General features: G+C 47.5%; 1 protein-coding gene across 4 annotated transcripts in view; it reads left to right on the top strand.

Annotated features, from left to right (window-relative positions):
* TTF2 (transcription termination factor 2) overlaps positions 1-19,967 on the top strand; it is a 186,546-nt gene that overhangs the window by 85,272 nt on the left and 81,307 nt on the right. For all 4 annotated transcript variants that reach the window (XM_085620975.1, XM_085620976.1, XM_085620977.1 and 1 more), the window contains exon 14: positions 16,387-16,577. In XM_085620975.1, coding sequence (XP_085477101.1) covers positions 16,387-16,577 — 191 coding nt within the window. The remainder of the gene's footprint in view (positions 1-16,386; positions 16,578-19,967) is intronic.

Genomic DNA, 19,967 nt, shown 5'->3' with positions numbered 1-19,967 from the left:
CTCCTGGAGCAGACCCACTTTACGTGTCCTTCAACTGTTCCCTTCTATGGAACTACTTATTTTTTGCTTAAGCATAAAATAAGTGCATCTATTTTCCAGCAGTCTCCCTCGTGTGCTTTTCTACCCCTGCACTCTGTTGCTCTCTCTTGTGTGCATCTCACACAGCCCACACTCCTTGTTGCTCTCACACGTGTTCTCTCCCTCATCTGTCTAGCCTGCCCTCCCGGTGCTTCCCCCCCCCCCCCCCTCGTGAATTCTATTTGCTCTTCCTTCAGCCCTTCACCCCTTTCCTTTGTTGACCTTACACCTTTGATTCTATTTGTTTCTTTTTCAATTTGGCCTTTTTCTGGGGAGGGCTGGCAGCGAATTGCCGCTGCTTCTTGTATTTTAAATAAAAGCCCTTTCACACTACTTGATTTTGGGGGGAAAAAAAAGATATTTGCTGATCCATCCCAGGCTCCATCTTGGAGGCTTAAATGTGGCCATACTTTGATGCTTTTGCAAAGTGTTTGAACATAACTTGCGTCTGGTTTGCCTCCTGGATGGGCAAGGATCCAATAGACTGTTAATGTTACTCAGGTTATGAAAGTTTGTGTACTTTCCTTCATTCTGTAGTCTCCCAGTAGGTTCAACAACCGGTTTTTTGGAAGTTTCTCAGTTAGCAATCTTTGGCGATTTTGCCTTGTGTATTATTTATTTGAGCCTCTTAATCTCCATTTATTTGTGCTCTTTTCTTTAATTGAGTTTTCTCTTTTAACCTTTGTGTGGAACTTAAGTTCTTTATGTTCGAGGCATATGAGCTGCAGATTACACACTGTGCAGATTACACACTGTGCATAGATCGCCATCTGGTGTTGGGCCCGGATGTTGCAGTTGTTTTTCTCCTGGAAAGTCTTTGGGAGTCACGAGGTATGTGACAACTCCTTTGGATCGTATTGCGCATGGGCTTCAGCTCCATCCTGAGATTGTTTTTTTTCCGCCATCGGGCTCGGATGTGATCTTCGCGCTCCGGTTCCGAACAGTTTCCAGTTCTTCAATCGACGCGCAATCCTCCCCCCTTTTCGCGGTATTGTTTTCGATCGCGATCTCCACACTCAACGTGGCTCTCATCGATCAAGACCTTCGATTCCAGTCGTTGACGACGGCCTTCGGGCCTATCCAAGCTCCTGGCTAATGGAAAGGACTCCCTTCAAGAAGTGCCCTCGATGTGGGTCCAAATTCCCCCACACCGATCTCCACGAAGTATGCAATCTCTGCCTCTCCCCTGAACACGAGGATCGAGACTGTCCGGCGTGCAAATCCTTCCGGTCCAAGAAAACCATTCGAGACCGAAGGGCACGAAGAACTATGGCACACTCGTCGGCAGCAATCCCAGACGACATCTTCGGAGAAGGTGTCGATGCTCCAGAAAAACAACACACCGACTAGGGCCTCGTCAGCGTCTCCGAAACCGACGATTCAGATGTGGAGGACATCACTCTGGCACAGAGGGTCGTGAGTGCCGAAATCCACCCCCACCCCACACCCTCATTGGCATCCAAAAAGGCTTCGATCACGCATTCGAGCCTAGGCACGACCAAGAACACTGCTTCCCACACCGCACCTTCGGGGCCGGTAAAGAAGCCTATTGAGCCTTCCGGCGGCTCAGGCTCGAGCCAGCCCAACGCCGGTGCCGAGATACACTCCTCCCCACCGATGCCGAAAAAGAAAATGGCCTCCTCGGCACCCAGCTCCATACCGAAGCACTTGGCGCCGAAAACCAGCACCAGCTCCTCGGTACCAACACCGTCCTCGGAACCGAGCAAAAAACATAAGGCCACCGACACTCATATCTCGAAGCCGAAAACCATCTTGGAGCCGAGTAACCAACCAGCCCTTTCAAAGCCGCATAGTTCAAAACAGCGGACTAGTGCAGACTCTAAAACAAAAAAACCTATGGCCCGATGCCTTCGGCGCCGACGGACAGACCACTCTGAAGAACTTTTTACACCTGATCCATTGCAAAAAACACTGATCAAGGATCCTAAAACTGGACATTTGATGCTCCGCATCAAAAAGACACCTGGACAAGCCTGCCCCAGCTCCACCTCCTATGAGGAAAGGCTTTGCTACCTCCCCTTTGAGAATACCTTCACCACCCCCTCCCCCCTCCTCCAACTTCTCCTTCTCCCCCCCCCCCCCCCCCACCTCATCATTCCCCCACACCCTCTCCGGATGATGACAATGATGTCTATGATGACATAGGGGACGAGCCCCATTGATGAATACAGGCCCCAGCTAGGCCCGCAGGACACAAGGGTTCGCTCTCCTGTAATGGAATCTATAAGGAAGTTGGCACGGAAACTGCAAAGTACAAAGACAGAGTTTATTAACCCTTAAGGGTGGTCCTACAATCCATACAATACCCTTCAGTATTGCATAGAGTAGCACAAAGAACTTTCGTACACGGTCCCCTTTTATACACAACAGAGGGGCTCATAAGTGGGAGGATACAACATGAGGCGAAGAATGTTACCTTTTATGGACATTTTCAATACAAGATCAATATGTGGGCGGAGCTGACATACTCCTTGAGCCCGCGAAAACATGGTCAAGCAAGGACTAACTGATAACAGATGTGGTCAAGTCTGGGCATGCGCCAGACGGACAAAGGAACTATTTATAGACTGTTACTAGGCAGATTACAAGAGCAACTAACACAAAGATAGGACTCTCCTCGTGTTGAGCACGTGGAGACATGACAATACAAAATGGAGTCCAAACTTCAGTCAACATAACGAAAGAGACATGTGTAAGGCAGGAGAATTCATGTCTTTAGTAAATGCTTAATCACATCGTAGTTTCAATTTACAACAGACGACCCTTTCAGCATTTACTGAAGACATCCGGTTTGTTAGGATAATCATCGTATATGTCAATTATCATCATCTCTTCTACTTCCTTAGCTAAACGTTTCTGATAAGTGACATTGGCAATAGCTTTCTTATCGGGGATACAGAATGATACACATAAGGAACAGAGCAAGGGACCACATTGGACACAGATGCAGCAAGAAAACAGAACTGCTATAATTATACAGAGACCAGTTAAAACCTTCCAACCCCAAGCAGTGATCAATGCCCAGAACCATCCAGAAAAGGACCAAGTGCCGTTTTCTGTATGGATTTCAGCTGCAATTTTATGCAACCTGTTGATTGCATTATAGACTGACGGTGTGTGGTCAGGAATAAACACACAGCAACTACTTCCGATAATTTTACAAGCTCCACCTCGATCAGCTAACATAACATCTAACACCATACGATTCTGCAATGCAACAATTCTGGTAATCTGTAATTCTTCCGTAAGATTCCCAAGAGCAGCAGCGGTTTGGTTTGTCACAGCCTCTACCACTCTTGTTAATCTTCGAACTTTCCTACTATTTAGGGCAGCTCCAACGAAGAAAAACAATCCTAAATTAAAATCAATATACTGCTGCAGACTGGTGTCAGTCTGGTCCACGTCATCAATTGATAGAGTACGTTTATCCCTATTTACAGTCACATTATTTAACAACTTCAAATCCTTATGATAGGATGCAGGTGCCAAAAATACAGGAGGCAACAAAAATGCTACATAACATACTCCGGACCAACCGGCTGGCAAACGGTAATAACCTTTATTTCCGCATACGAAGTATGTATTATGGGATGCTAAGAAGGTACTGTTATTCAACCCATCGATGTTTAATATGGTAATACAATCGCTAACACCAACAGGAATATAACCCACACTTTGGACACACAGGTCCGCTTGAGCTTGTGCCACTTGAATCACAAATTTGTCTTTTCCCACAGTGTCTCTGGTGTTCGTGAAAACATAAGGAATCGATTCATTTTCTGGTCGATACTCTTCCCATTCCCAAATTGTCCCATTCGCTTGCGGATATCCATCTTTATCCTGATGACATTCTTTATTGAGTCTGAAGAGTAATCGTCCCACTGTGGGTTTCCGAGTGGCAAAAAGCAAAGTGTACCACGCTCTACAAGAGCCATTATGAGAGAAAGGAAGAGGTATGAATGGCGTTCCTCCTTTCTTCTGATGAGCTGGCATCATACCACATATCCAACAGTTCGTAGCATTTGTGGCAACGTGGGTATGATGCAACATCTGGATGAAAGTGTTATTCAAATAAGATTGACGATGCTTCAATTCTTGATACGGAAGGGTATAGAAGTAGTGCTCCTCAGGCACTGGAGTGGTCAACACAAGTAACTCTCGAGCAGGAGTCACATCCTCCACAAACCATGTGGTTATCCCAACAATAGCTACTGTGAGCATAAAACCTGTTGCACAAAGGATCTTCTTTTTCTCCATGTCAGAATAGAGAATCAATATCTTCCTGAAACTAAAAGGTTTGTCAGAACTCTTCCCCTTGGGCAGCGGTCGATTTCTTCACCAACGGGCCAAGACGGGTGTCGCTACACTAATGCAGGGCTGATCCCCCCCCCCCCCCCCTTGCCTCATTGGCTCTCCGTTTCACTAACCCAAGGGCCGTTCTGACAACATGTCCCGATACTGAAGGATTCACTTTCTTGGCCTCAGATGATATCGCTTTCCTCCAGGAGCCGCGTGGTCCGGAAAGAGCTCCTCAGCGTCGTTCGATTCCACAGCACGGCCTTTCTCTGTGGTCAGAATCTCTCGTTGATCGGTCAATACAGCAGGCTCCACCAATCCGGGCGGTACTTTGCGGCAATGCAGGGAATGGATCCAATTCTTTCTGTTGGAAACTCGCACAGCCGTCCTCGTTGCCAGTAAGACTTGCTCAGGACCAACCCATCTCGGCTCCAGGCTGTTCGTCCTGTCAAAGAGTTTCACCATGACATAGTCTCCAGGCCGGAGACTATGTCCTTCGCCGGTGGACCGATCAGGGAGCGCCTCCCGGACCTGTTGATGAATAGAAACCAAGTTATCCGTTAACTGTGCCAGATAATCATTCATCATTACACAAGGTACATCATACACAGTCTTAGGTTTTGGTGGACCCCAAATATTCATTGGACGTCCAAAGACAATCTCGTACGGTGTAAGACCGATTCGAGAGTGCGGTACCGATCTAATTGACAACAACGCCAGCGGTAAAGCATCTGGCCAAGTCAAAGACGTCGAAGCTTGAATTTTAGCGATCTTGAGCTTCAGTGTACCATTATACTTCTCGACTAGTCCTGCAGATTGAGGGTGGAATACTGCGTGGAACTTCTGGGTGATGCCTAGACCCTTCAAAACCTACTTTATAACATCCGCTATAAAGTGGGGTCCGTTATCACTCCACAGAAGTCTACAAACGCCATATCGAGGGAAGAACTCCTTCAACAGCATCTTGGCGGTAGTCATTGCAGTATTGTCCTTCGTAGGGTATGCCTCAACCCATTTGCTAAAGGCACACACCACTACTAGAACATACTTCAAATTGTTACAACGCTCAAGCTGGATGTAATCCATCTGCAAAACCTCAAAGGGTGCAGTAGGTGTTACAAACCCTCCTGCTGGGGTTCGAGTACCCTTTCCTGGGTTGTACCTCAGGCAGATCATACAGGTCTGCACCACCCTCTTTGCCGTGCTAGCAATCTCTGGATGCTCCCAGACTTGGGTAAGCAATTTTACAATTGCGGAAGCTCCAACATGTGCTAGCCCATGTGCCATCTGAACCATAGGTTGTACAAAAGCCGTGGGTAATTTCCATCTATCCATCTGCTTATTTCTCCAGCAGCCCTCATCATCCAATTCTCCCTCACTGGACCATTGCTCCCGTTCTTTGTCAGAAGCGGTCCTCTGTATTTCTCGCACTTCTTCCTTCGCATCATGCCATCTTTCTACTTGCGACTTCACTACATACATGGCAGTAGCACCGGGCTGCATCGCAGTCTCCCGTGCCACCCGGTCTGCTAACGCATTCCCTTCTCCAACTTTATCGACTACTTTCCTATGGGCGCTACATTTAACGATGGCAATTTTCTTCGGATATGTCAATGCAGTTAAAAGATTATGAACTAACTCCCCATGCATTATTTGTACTCCATGTGACGTTAAGAACCCTCTTTCCTTCCAGAGCAGGCCGAAATCGTGCGCTACTCCGAAGGCATAGCGGCTATCTGTATAAACATTCACACACAATCCTGTACTGAGCTCACATGCTCGTGTTAATGCTATCAGTTCCGCTTCTTGAGCTGATTTCTGTGGTATGCGTGCTGTCTCCACTATTGTTTGCAATGTGGTAATCGCATACGCTGCTGAAGTCGTACCATCTGGTAGCTTCAGGCATGACCCGTCCACCCACAGTTCTCCATCTACATCTGAAAAGGGCGTATCCTGGAGATCAATACGACCCTTTGTTTGTTCCTCGGTCACAAGGATACAATCATGTGCTTTCCGTGCCTCAGACCGAGTCTCGGGGTATGGCAACAATGTGGCAGGATTTAACGTCACGCACCTCTTTAACGTAATATGAGGAGCCAAAAGCGTCAGCTCATATCCCGTTAAACGGGCACTGGTCAAATGCTGCGTCTTTGTCTGATTAAGCAAGGCGTCAACAGCGTGGGGGACTAATACCAACAGCTTATGAGATAACACAATTCCCTCGCTTTGGCGTATTGACACAGCTGTTGCCGCAACCGAGCGAAAACAACCAGGCAATGCTCGGGCAACAGGATCAAGTACAGCCGAAAAATATGCACAAGGGCGCTGCTTGTCGCCGTGCATCTGCACTAAAACTGATAATGCACATCCATCTTTCTCATGCACATACAGCGAAAAAGGTTTGGTATAATCAGGAGTCCCTAACACTGGTGCTGAACAGAGAGCCTGTCGCAGTTTCTGAAAGGCAGTGTCACACTCATTCGTCCAAGGAAGCGGGATAGGTGTGTCTTTTGTCAAAAGGGCTAACAATGGCTTAGCTATGTGTGAAAACCCTAGTATCCATTGCCTACAAAACGACACGAGACCCAAAAATGCACGCACGTCCTTCTGCGTGGACGGCGTCGGCGTGTCCAGAATCACTTGGACACGATCTGGTGTGAGTGCACGCCCCTCCTTAGACAAAAGGTGACCCAGATAAGTCACCTTTGGTCTACAGAATTGCAACTTTTTCCGAGAGACTTTGTGATTGTGGGATGCCAAAAAGGAAAGCAAGGACAACGTACTCCTTTCGCACAACTCCGAAGTGTCGGCCGCCAACAAGATGTCATCGACATATTGAATGAGGGCGACACCCTCAGGCAGAACAAAGGAGTCCAATTGTCTTTTCAAAGCTTGACTGTAAATGCTAGGGCTTTCTGTGTAGCCCTGAGGTATTCTACAAAATCGGTAAGACCTATTATTTAGAGTGAAACCAAAAAGGTATCGACTATCGGGATGAATGGGAATTGAAAAGAAGGCGTTTTTCAAATCAATAACTGAAAACGTGGTCGCCGTAGGCGGGACCAAAGTAAGCAACGTCGTGATATCAGAGACCACTGGGTACTGGGGTATCACGATCTTGTTCACTTCTCTCAAATCAATGATAAACCGATAGACTTTGGCATCCGTATGCTTTTTCAAAATGGGTAGAATCGGGCTATTACAAACATTATAGGGAACTTCTTCCACTACTCCCACCTTAATCAAATCCTGCACAATCTGTATAAGAGCCTCTTCCCCCTCCTGCGAAATACGATACTGTGGAAGGCGTGGTAACACCGCCCCCTCCTGGACACTAATGTGAACAGGCGGAATCACCATCTGTCCCACATCAGTATCCGAGGTGGCCCACAGAGCACAAGGGAGGGTCGCTAACACAGCATCTTCTGTAACCACACACATCCGTTCAGACAGGGGGTAATTGTCATTCAATATCACCCGCACTCCAGCAGGGGAACAGCGGATCGTAGCTCTGAAGTGCTTCAACATATCAAGGCCCATAATATTGTCCGGCGTGTTCGTGGCAAGCAAAAACGGACAGGGTGCAGAAAAGGAATCAACCTGAAATGTGAGGGGCCGCGAAAGAGGGCTTCGGGAGAGTGTACCATCAAACCCTACCGATGTAACCATTAAGCCAGATGGGGGAGCCCTCGGAACCAATTGTTTAGACAGCGCACTACGAGTCGCTCCTGTATCCACTAGGAACTGATCAGTAGAACCCAAAACCTCAGCTGATACGTAAGGACCCTTCTGATCAACCGGCACCTCAACTGATTCTAACCCCCATCCAACGCATTCCTATGCATGCTGAGAATCATGGTACCCAGAACGGTCAATCCCCGACACTTGATACTGGTTTTGTCGATCGAAAACATTAGACCTATCTCGTTGCTGCCCGGCAGGGTCAAAACGAGCGTTATCATTCGAATTCCCTCTAAAATTCGAGAAACCCCCTCTACCTCTTGGGCCGCCCTGATTGTGTCCCTGCCGCGAAGCATGCAACGCTGGGCAATCTCTGGCCCAGTGTCCCGATTGCTCACAATACGCACATTGATTCCTGTTCAGATCAGATCGGCCCGAGGGAGGACCATAAAATCCTCCCCTACCTCTATTTACACCCCGTCGGGGCGGACCATATACTTGTGCTAACATCACCTTTGTTTTTAAATCCTTCGATTTCTTCTCCTCCTGCCCCTTCGCTTCTTGCTCCTGGCGCTCATAGTACTGAGCTATAGTCAGGAGGGCTGTCGGGGTCGCAGTGGACCAAGAACTTTCACTCGCTTTTAGGTGGGCTGCGATCGCCGGTAATACATTCGCCACATATTTATCAGCAAAAAGGTGTCGACCCGTGTCATCCGTAAGAGACTGACCACTAAAATCATGAAACGTCTCCTCAAAGCGCGTAAAGAAATCTGCAACTGATTCATCGACTTTCTGCTTGCACGAGGCTAGCATATTCCAGTCAATCTTTTTAGGGGGAATGATTGTCTTCAACTTAGTCAGAATAGCAGCAGGGAGATCTAAAATAATCTGAGGTGGTTTCTGCGCGGGCTTTCTCTCCCTATCCTCATCCTCAAGCTCAGACCATCGAGCCTTAAAAGCGGCAGCATCATCCACCTTCCGCACAGATCGCCACATATCTGGTGGTAGAATAAGCCCAAAGAACAAATCTATATCTGCTAAGGTCATAATACAAGAATTCAAGGCCCCCTCGACTTCTTCGTAAAAGGCCGCTGGTTTCTTGCGGGGATCAGGCAACGCATTCTTTGATGCCATGACGTCAGCCCTGTGCCAGGGAGTATAAACCCAATTATACACAAAATATCCCTTAGCATCGGCGGAGGTAATATCCGAGCTAGTCCCCGTTCCTTTAGGAGGAACATACAAAGGCGCCGCCTCTCGCATTGGTTTAGCATGCACTAGATCGCTCTTATCTGATTGAGAGGTGGATGAATGGCCGTCTCCGGTACGCGAATCCGACCGCTTCTCCTCCTCGAGTTGTTGGCGTGCTTTCTCTTTAAGGTCTTTCGCCGCATCCCGCAACGCAAACAGTCGCCGAACCGCCTCCGGCGCCTTAGAGGGAGAGAAAACACCATTACGCAATGCTTTAGCATCCAATACCACATAGTCAGGTTCAAAGACACTGGAATGTTTCCGAAAGGCACCAATCACTTCATCAGAAAAGTGTCCCAAGAAATACAACCTTTCTCTATCCTGCCACGACTCCCAAGAATCCAACAACTCAGCAAGGGATAACTTGCCCTTACATGCACGATAGGAAACCTGCCGAAGCTCACCCATTCGCTCAGCCGATAACATGGACCGCGTATCTACCTTACTCGAACCCGATCCAGAATCTTGTGGCCTCGGGGCAGACGCGCCGACATAAGGAGGCGGAGAACGATCTAATAAATAAAAATCATCGTCATGATTATTAAGGACAGGCTAGAGTGGCTGACGAACAGCATATTGACCCGAGACTTGTAACCTGCGTTCTTTCTCTTGCCTCTCCGTCTGTTCTCTGTCCTCCCGACGCTTTGCTTCCTGCGCTCTCACATGATCATTCTTTCGTTGCTCTTTATCAAACAGCGCTTTCTCACGTTTCTCTCGCTCACGCACTTCCTTCACCCATAATCGCACACATTCAAACATGTCTTGACGAGCACGCCGTTTACACTGTTCCACATACTCAATCTTACACATATCAAACGACCCATACAACGGCCACCGTAACTCAGGATCCTTTCTGGTATATTTCCTCCATACTGTGCTGTACATTATGGAGGAAAGACCATGCTTCACATACATATCCCTATTAGGAGTCCCCTCTGGGGGAGCTGGAGCAGATTCCTCGAGGTTTAACCGGTTTCCAAAGCAGCAGCACCACTTACGGAGTGCGCTAAAAGCAGGCATGCTCAAAAATAATGCAGAATATGCAGTATTATCAAAAAAATGGCACTTAAACGTTGTGCCGTTCAAAGTTGCACAGTTCCGGAGAAATATCTCCACATTACCTGCCTATATGTGTTGCAACGCATATATTCTCACAATAATCAATACAAGATATGACCGGTCATCACAAATCCAACTCAAATAGCCAACCCAGGCTTCAAAAACTCGGAGCAAGTACCGTACAACGGTTCTTACCAATCAAGAGTCCAGATTCCAACTGCCAAGCTCCAAAATTCGCCCAAACGGCTGTCACGGCAGGACCGACAGAAGAGATCTCAGTCGAGGACCGGCGCCACCCAGATGGTCAGGTCGGAAGGGAAGGAAGAAAAACCTCGGGATGCCAGGACTAAAATGCCTCTGGCAGTGATCACATCCCCGGCCAAATTCCTCACCTTCGTCGCGACCAATCCTTCGAGCATCCGAGTCGCCGATGAGCCCCACGTGACGGGCGCCAATTGATGAATACAGGCCCCAGCTAGGCCCGCAGGACACAAGGGTTCGCTCTCCTGTAATGGAATCTATAAGGAAGTTGGCACGGAAACTGCAAAGTACAAAGACAGAGTTTATTAACCCTTAAGGGTGGTCCTACAATCCACACAACACTCTTCAGTATTGCATAGAGTAGCACAAAGAACTTTCGTACACGGTCCCCTTTTATACACAACAGAGGGGCTCATAAGTGGGAGGATACAACATGAGGCGAAGAATGTTACCTTTTATGGACATTTTCAATACAAGATCAATATGTGGGCGGAGCTGACATACTCCTTGAGCCCGCGAAAACATGGTCAAGCAAGGACTAACTGATAACAGATGTGGTCAAGTCTGGGCATGCGCCAGACGGACAAAGGAACTATTTATAGACTGTTACTAGGCAGATTACAAGAGCAACTAACACAAAGATAGGACTCTCCTCGTGTTGAGCACGTGGAGACATGACAATACAAAATGGAGTCCAAACTTCAGTCAACATAACGAAAGAGACATGTGTAAGGCAGGAGAATTCATGTCTTTAGTAAATGCTTAATCACATCGTAGTTTCAATTTACAACACCATGACCAACCTACATGCTCCCCAGACCCATGGGATGACTATAACATCCCTGACATTCCTAACGTCCCGCAAGATGATCTCTACCCTTCGAGACCATCCCCACCGGAAGACTCATTGGGGTTCAACCACCTACTCCAGAGGGCTGCACACTACCATGGTGTAGATCTCCATACCGACCCCGTGGAGGAGGACTTCCTCCTGGATACGTTCGACAAGACACACGGGGCCACCTCCATCCTGCCCATGCTTCAAGGAGTCATCAAGCACGCGCCGGAGGTCTTTAAAGATCCAGTCAGAGCCAGGGTCATCAACCCTCGCATAGACAAAAAATATAAAGCCGCCCCTACAGATCCCGCCTACATCAGAGGGCCAGCACCACTAGATTCCCTAGTAGTGTCTACAGCACGAAAAAGAGCAAACTCCCAAGCATCAGGCGAGGCACCACCACCTGATAGAGTCAAAACTCTTGGACGCATCTGGCAAGCGCACTGCATTCCAGGCTGCCAACATATGGCGCATCGCTAATGCACAAGCGCTTCTGGCAAGATATGACAGTGCACATTATGACGAACTAGAAGCCATAATGCAACACCTCCCTGACAAATCTAAAAATAAAGCCAATGAATTAATTCAGGAGGGCAAAACCATCACCAACACCTCCATCCGCTGTGCCCTAGATGCAGCTGACACCGCCTCTAGGGCAATTAACACAAGCGTCCTCCTCCGTCGCCATGCCTGGCTAAGGATTTCAGGTTTCAAACCAGAGGTGCAAGCTTCCATTCTGAACCACCCTTTTGACCAGAAACATCTGTTCGGCCCAAAAGAAGATGAGGCCCTGGAAAAAATGAAGAAAGACACGGATACAGTGAAGTCTATGGAAGCCTTACAATCACACCCTCCCAGGTGCTCTTTTCGCCGCTCCTCCTTTCGAAGCACATCCAGAGGCTACTTCTCTGACACCGCTTCCACTTCCTATAAAGCCCCCACCCAATCCACCTTTACAAGGGGTTACCTAAGAGGCGGCTACTGAGGCAACAATAATAAAGGCAGAGCCAAGACAAACACCTCCCGCTCTGCCTCCACCCCTTCCCAATGACTTCCCTCAGCTCCCCCCCAGACCATCCCACTCCGGTTGGGGACAGACTCCATAATTTCCTCCCTGTCTGGACTACCATCACCTCAGACAAATGGGTAACGCAAATAATTCGGTCCGGCTACTGCCTCGAACTAACATCTACCCCCCCCCCCAAACATTGCCCAATGTCGCAGGAACATTTAGCACTACTAAAACAAGAGGTAATCTCACGCCTACAAAAGAGTGTGATATTACTAGTTCCTACCAGCCAAAACAATACGGGAGTTTACTCCCTATATTTTCTCATACCAAAAAGGGACGAGACGCTAAGGCCCATCCTAGACCTCAGACCCCTCAATCACTATATACACTCAGACCATTTCTACATGGTCACACTCCAGCAGGTACTTCCACTGCTCTCCCAAAACTACATCCTGGCCACCTTAGACCTCAAGGACGCCTATTTCCACATTCCTGTTCACAACGTTCACAGGAAGTTTCTCAGATTTGTAGTGGACGGTCAACACTACCAATTCAAGGTGCTCCCCTTCGGAGTCACCACAGCACCACGGGTGTTTACCAAGTGCCTAGCGGTAGTGGCAGCACACCTGCGAAGACAACACATTCATGTCTTCCCATACCTAGACGACTGGCTCATAAAAGCCAGCTCATACAACCAGTGTGTACAACACACTCACGCCACTATCCAATTGCTTCACGACCTGGGCTTCACAATAAATCACATGAAGTCCCATCTGCAACCATCCCACGTAAAGCAATACCTCGGTTCCACCACAGACACCACAAAAGCACTAGCCTACCCCAGTCCTGCCAGGATAGCAAGCATTCAGGCTCTTCGTGCCAAATTTCAGCCAGAACACTCTCTTCCAGCCAGAGCGTCCTCTCCAAGAGTGCTTAACGCGCCAATGGAAACAGGCCCAGGGTCAATTGACAGATCTGGTGTTGGTAAACGGTCGTGCCTAACTCTCTCTGCAGTGGTGGAACACCACAAACCTTTCCAAAGGGCGACCGTTCCTGGACCCGGTTCCTCAGATAGTACTAACAGCGGACGCATCGCTCTCCAGCTGGGGAGCTCACCTACTACATCACACCATGCAGGGCAGGTGGACACCTCAACAGAAGTTACTCCACATCAACCATCTGGAGTTACTAGCCATATTCTTAGCCCTAAAGGCTTTTCAAACTCATCTCTCAGGCAAGGCCGTCTTAGTCCGCTCCGACAACATGACAGCCATGTACTATGTACAAAAACAAGGCGACACACACTCTGCAGCTCTCTCAACTAGCACAGAGCATATGGAGATGGGCCATACCCCAAAAAATCTTCCTCCTAGCCCAACATGTCCCAGGAGTCCAGAACACTATAGCAGATCTGCTCAGCAGACAAACACAACAAATCCACTCCAGCCACAAGTTCTTCACCCATACTTTCAAATATAGGGGCATCCACAGATAGACCTCTTCGCCACCCACAAACGCCAAATGCTCAAGCTTCGCCGCCAGATATCCACACCCATTGTCCAAAGGCAATGTGATATGGATGAACTGGTCCGGCAGATTTGCGTATGCTTTTCCGCCTCTCCCACTCATTCCCTTAGTGGTGCGCAAACTCCAACAACACTCCCATACTAGTAGCTCCAACTTGGGCCAGACAACCGTGGTACACCACACTGCTGGAACTATCTGTAGTACCGCACCTAAAGTTACACCTCTCTCCAAGCCTCTTAACCCAGAACCATGCAGAGATCAGGCACCCGGACCCAGCTCAGCCTTGCGATCTGGCTCCTGAAATCCTAGAATTCTGTTACCTGAATCTTCCTCCTGACTGTATGAACGTCATTAGAGAGGCTAAGCGACCTACCACTAGAGCTTGCTACGCAGCCAAGTGGAAACGTTTTGTGGTCTATTGCCACAACAATAACTTTGATCCCCTAGATGTGTCCATTCAACACATCATAGGCTATTTACTACACCTACAAAGATGCAATCTAGCCTACACGTCTATTAGACTGCACCTTGCAGCCATAGCAGCTTACCTACAAAACAGGCAACATCTATCACTCTTTCGAGTACCTGCCATAAAAGCCTTCATGGAAGGCCTCAAAAGAACAATTCCCCCCAGATTGCCACCCTCACCTGTGTGGAACCTAAACATCGTTCTCACTAGACTAAGGGGCCACCCTTTGAACCTCTGCACAAATGTGAACTTCAATTCCTAACATGGAAAACTGCTTTCCTTGTAGCCATCACTTCCCCAGAAGGGTCAGTGAGATACAAGCACTCACCATTCAAGAACCCTTTCTGCAAATGTACCATAACTAGGTTGTTCTCCGTACTAATCCGAAATTCCTCCCTAAAGTCATTTCTCCCTTTCACCTAAACCAATCTGTGGAACTACCTGTATTCTTCTCGCAACCACAAACCGTTGCAGAACGAACGCTGTCTGTTTCTCCCCCCACCCCCTAAAGCACACTCTACACGTAGGATAGGGGCTTCCATGGCATTCTTAGGGAACATGCCCTTAGATATCATCTGCAAAGCAGCTACATGGTCAACACCACACACTTTCACGAAACGCTATTGTGTAGATGTGCAGCCTAAGCAACAAGCTAGTGTGGGCCAGGCTGTACTCAAAACATTGTTTCAAACCACTGCAACAGATACTGGTGGTCACCGCTAGGGATGGGTACTGCTATACAATCTATGCACAGTGTGTAATCTGCAGCTCATATACCTCAAACGGCAAATGCTACTTACCAGTATGCATCTGTTCTTGGCATGTAGAGCTGCAGATCTAAACACGCCCACCCGCCTCCTTTATCTGTTCCAGTTTATCTTATTTAGATACAACACACATGGGCATCTTCACTGTTTATTACTGCGCTCCATCATTTCCCTGCTGGCGAAAAACAATCTGAGGATGGAGCCGAAGCCCATGCGCAGTACGATCCAAAGGAGGAGTCACATACCTCGTGACTTCCAAAGTCTTTCCAGGAGAAAAACAACTGCAACATCCGGGCCCAACACCAGATGGCGATCTATGCAGAGTGTGTAATCTGCAGCTCTACATGCCAAGAACAGATGCATACTGGTAAGTAGCATTTGCCTTCTCCACCTCTGCCTTGTCCGATGACTGGCACACACAATGCTTCTCTCATTCTCCTAGACTTCCTGGCTTCTCGGGCACAGCTTCTGAAGGTGATGTAATGTGGCATGAAGGTTGACCTCTGTAGACTGGTCTGTTGGGAAGTGGAGGTTCATTCACAGCTTGCGTAGAGACAGTGGCCACTCTCTTCAGTAGCCACTCTTCCGTAGCCTGCAGCACTTTCACACTTACTAATGTCAGTGAATATTTTCCAATTTTAAGAAAAAAATGTTTTCCCTGAAATGGCCATTTTCCTGTACAGTGTCCTAAATGTACCACATCTGAATTTTACCACTACTTTCTACGCATAAATGTTTTCTGTGCCTTTTGGAATCCGTTGCACGGTGGACATTGTTTTTGGGCGCTGTTTATACGGCCACAGCCCTTACTCCAACACTCTTCTGATCCACTCCAGATGTGCTTCCCATCTACTCCAGATGTACTTCCCGTGTGCTACAATGCTGGCTATTGTGGTGTCTGGGACCATCTGTAAAAGTGAATTTACTTTGTTAGGAATCACATCTTTAACTCTGAAATGAAGCGGGGGCACCTGTGGCTTTTGATGTCGTTGCTAACTTTCCTTTGAAGTAAGCCAGATAAATTGCCACAAAGGATCTAAAAGCTACTGAAAGGAAGAAACCGCAGCCCTCTGGCCCTTAACAGAATTGATGTCATGCCATGAACCTGAGCTCTTCTTCCCTGCAGGATAAGACCCTCCAGTGCTCGACCTTGCTACGTATCGCCTGGGCTCGTGTCATTCTGGATGAAGCCCACAATATTAAGAACCCCAAGGTGCAGACCTCCATCGCTGTGTGCAAGCTGCGAGCAGGAACCCGCTGGGCTGTGACCGGGACTCCCATCCAGAACAACCTGCTGGACATGTACTCCTTGCTGAAGTAAGTAAAAGTGCATAGAAGTCTCAGTTAAAATGTTTGCTAGTGCTTGTACAAAGTGCCTGGAATAGTCTCCCTTTGCCGTTACTCCGTTAGAAAGCCAAATATTTGAAGATAGGATCCAAGCCGGGCTCAGGAGCGTGGTAATAATCCCAGTTAGATCTCCGAGCAAGAAGAAAAAAACATATTTTGCTACAATACTTGTAGCTAAATGCATCCTGAACATTCAATCAGTTGTCTGTTGCCCCTTTGCTGCCTACCCTGAAAAATAGTGCTAAACATTCTGCATATGTGTGAATGTAAGCTGCCTGATGGATGCTTTGAACATTTATGGGTGTTGTATGAGTGTATCCTAGCCCAGCGCTGTCTCAGTATGTGAGAAATGTTTCTTCCCTGATGTGTTGAATGTGAACAGACGCCCACCTAGGTAAACATGCTAACTTGAAGTGCTAATTAAGTCTTCAGGTCGTTCACAGCATCACACTTCTGAATTATTCTGGGCATGTGGCAGAGACTTGACTTGAATGTGTTATTTAAATATAGCAGAAACCTTAACATTTTCATAACCAATTTAAACAAAGTCTATAACCAACATTGCATAAGTTTTAGATTTGGGTAAAAAAAATACAAGTGGAGTCTGCATCTCCATAGTCCGAAGTAGCCCTACTCAGAGGGAGCTTCCTCTCAAGCAGATCAAACTTTACACATCACCACAATAACACAAGCCAGCTTGAGAACTCCATGTCCTGCACTTTTTGTATAAGCGAGAGATCTTCAGGACACCGTCTTGACAAGATACTGACATTGTACACTCTTAGTAGTTTTAAAACTGGCTGCCACACATCTGTAGCATTAAAGCAGTATTTTTCACACTCAATTGAACTCACCTGGGACACTGCAGCTGGCGTGGAGGGACTGACGGAAGGTAGACTTCAGTAACACTGCACTGTCTGCCATAACCGACACCTCATGTCGTCAGGTGGTCTTGGACCAGGTGAGAGCAGCCCATCCAGTCCTGCCTTTTTGTGGCATTCCGGTAAATATACTTTTATATCTAAGACCGACCACAAACTGGGTTAATGAGGGATTGTCTCCCTTCCCCTTGGTGCTGATTTGGGTTGAAGACTGGTTGCCTTTCTCGTGGGGTGGTTAATTGTTTGGACCTCTCAAAAGTGAAAATACAAGGAGAACTGGGTGGTCCAGTATACAGTCTCCAGCTTCATATAAAAGTAACTATAAGGTATACTGTTCTGAATAAATTAATCCGGCATCTAATTTAGAGGCCTGGAATGCTTCTACAAGTTAATACTGCTGATGATCAGAAACAAGTGCCCTCACCCACCCAAAGGTGGCATGCTTCATCATCGGGCCTGCTCCTCGTTGGACTGGTGCTCTAATGCTGCACGGGCCCCTCCTAGGGGAGCTTAACTGGAGAACTTCTCAATTCGCTAAAGTAATACTAGGGATATGTCAAATATACAAGTATAACGGTAGGAAGATTGGAAAAAGATATCTGAAATGTACTATAGATATTTCTAAGAAGATTTTTTTAATACAAGTGGCAAAATGTAAGTCCAGTTCAAAAAGGTGAAGGAAGTCTGGGTACATGATGATCCTGGCGGGGGGGGGGGGCGAGCTGCAGGGGGCCCCTTCAGCAACGTACTCGGGCCTGATAGCTCTGGATAAAATCAGTAGCGGGGGCCCCTTTGTGTACCTTGCAGGGGAGCCCCTTCAACATTTGTTACACCACTGGGTTCTCCTGAATGGAAATGGTATAATCCAGTAAACGAAAGCGTGTGAGATCGACATGTTTCATGCCTATATCGTCAAGATCAATTGATGGGTTCATTGTTTGGGCCAGAGGCGGCTTTTTATTTATTTCCAATCGAACATACAGCCCCCTCGGTCTAATGTCACACGGTCTGTACCGCAACTCTACTTCATGCTTGCAAAGAGACTTCTGCGTTCCCAGATGTCATTCAGAGTCCATGAAAGACTGGCTGTCAACACGTGACCAGATCAGCATAAGGGCCTGATTTAGATCTCGGCAGACGGGTTACTCCACCACAACGGTGACGGATATCCCTCCGCTGAAATATGAACCCCATTCTATCCTATGGGATTTATATTTCGGCGGTCGCTCAGTCACTGTTGTGGCGGAGTAACCCATCCGCCGAGATCTAAATCAGGCCCTAATTGTGCTGCTGTAGTTTACAGGCTTTCCACTCTCTTGCCATCTAGTGTTGAGCCGGGGTGTTGCAGGGTGTGTGTGTTTTATTCTTAGGAACTAGGTATGGAGGGGACATGTGATCCCTCCCTAAATAGCCACAATGCAGCAGAACAGACTCCACTTCACACTGGATTTTCCCTTACAGGTGAGAGTAAGTGCAGTGATGTGATGCAGGATATTTAATGTATTTAATAGGTAATTTAATATTAAAGAAAGCATGGTGTGAGCTCGCTTCCGGGGAGGTGTGAGGCTACATGTGAATCTACGGCACCACAACCTGCAAAACTGATTGTTAGAGGTTAAGTAATGTTTTCCATTTGCAGGATATGTTTCTGTAGATCACATGCTTTGCATAGTCTGAGAACAGGGGCCCTTCTCCCCGACGCAGTGACTTGCGAGCTGTAGTGGAAGACTTTTGGAACAAAGTTTTAAGAACAGTGCGCCTCTTGTGCGTCCTGGTGGGCAAGAGTGTCCCCACAAAAATGTTTGGACGAAGAGGAGCTGGTGGGACACGTTGCAGCTTTACGTATGTATGTGGGAATATTACCTAGGAAAGTCCTAGTGGCTCACCTTTTACGAGTGGAATGTACCTTGGGCACAGAGCGCAGTGTGCGTTTGGTTTTAGTACAGCAAACCTGAGTACACTGGACATTCCATTTAGCAAAGCCCGCTTTGGAAATTAATTTTTTTCCAAGTGGAGCTTGACAAAAGTTACAAAGAGGTGCTTTGCCTTTCCAAAGGATTTATTAAGGTTTAGTATAGTACCCGAGGGCTCTTTTAACACCTAGACTGTCTGAGGCGCTTTCCACAACGGATTGAGTTTGAGGAGAAAATAGGCAACCCATGGCTTGACTGCCGTGGTTCAGGGAGCCTACTTCAGGCCGTTTAAAAGGGTTTGTTCTAAAGACGACCTGAATAAATGACTATTTCACTCTTGGAGCTTGCGGCTCACCAAGCCTACGAAGGGAGTTTATAGCAATATAGAATGCCAACTTCCGTGAAAGAACTTGTAATGGGAAAAAGTGTAACCGCTCAAATGGCGGTCCAGTGAGCAGTGTTGAGGTTCCTTGAGGGGGCCAGTGGGGCTCTAGAAGGGAATATTACCTTGAGAGCCTCCATGACTGGTATTTTGAGTATTGACTAAAGTTGACGATTTTGCACAG

The sequence above is a fragment of the Triturus cristatus genome, chromosome 8 (assembly GCF_964204655.1).
Source record: "Triturus cristatus chromosome 8, aTriCri1.1, whole genome shotgun sequence".
Lineage (NCBI taxonomy): Eukaryota > Metazoa > Chordata > Amphibia > Caudata > Salamandridae > Triturus > Triturus cristatus.
Note: the sequence above shows the minus strand (reverse complement) of the source record. Positions and strands in the feature narration are given on the sequence as shown.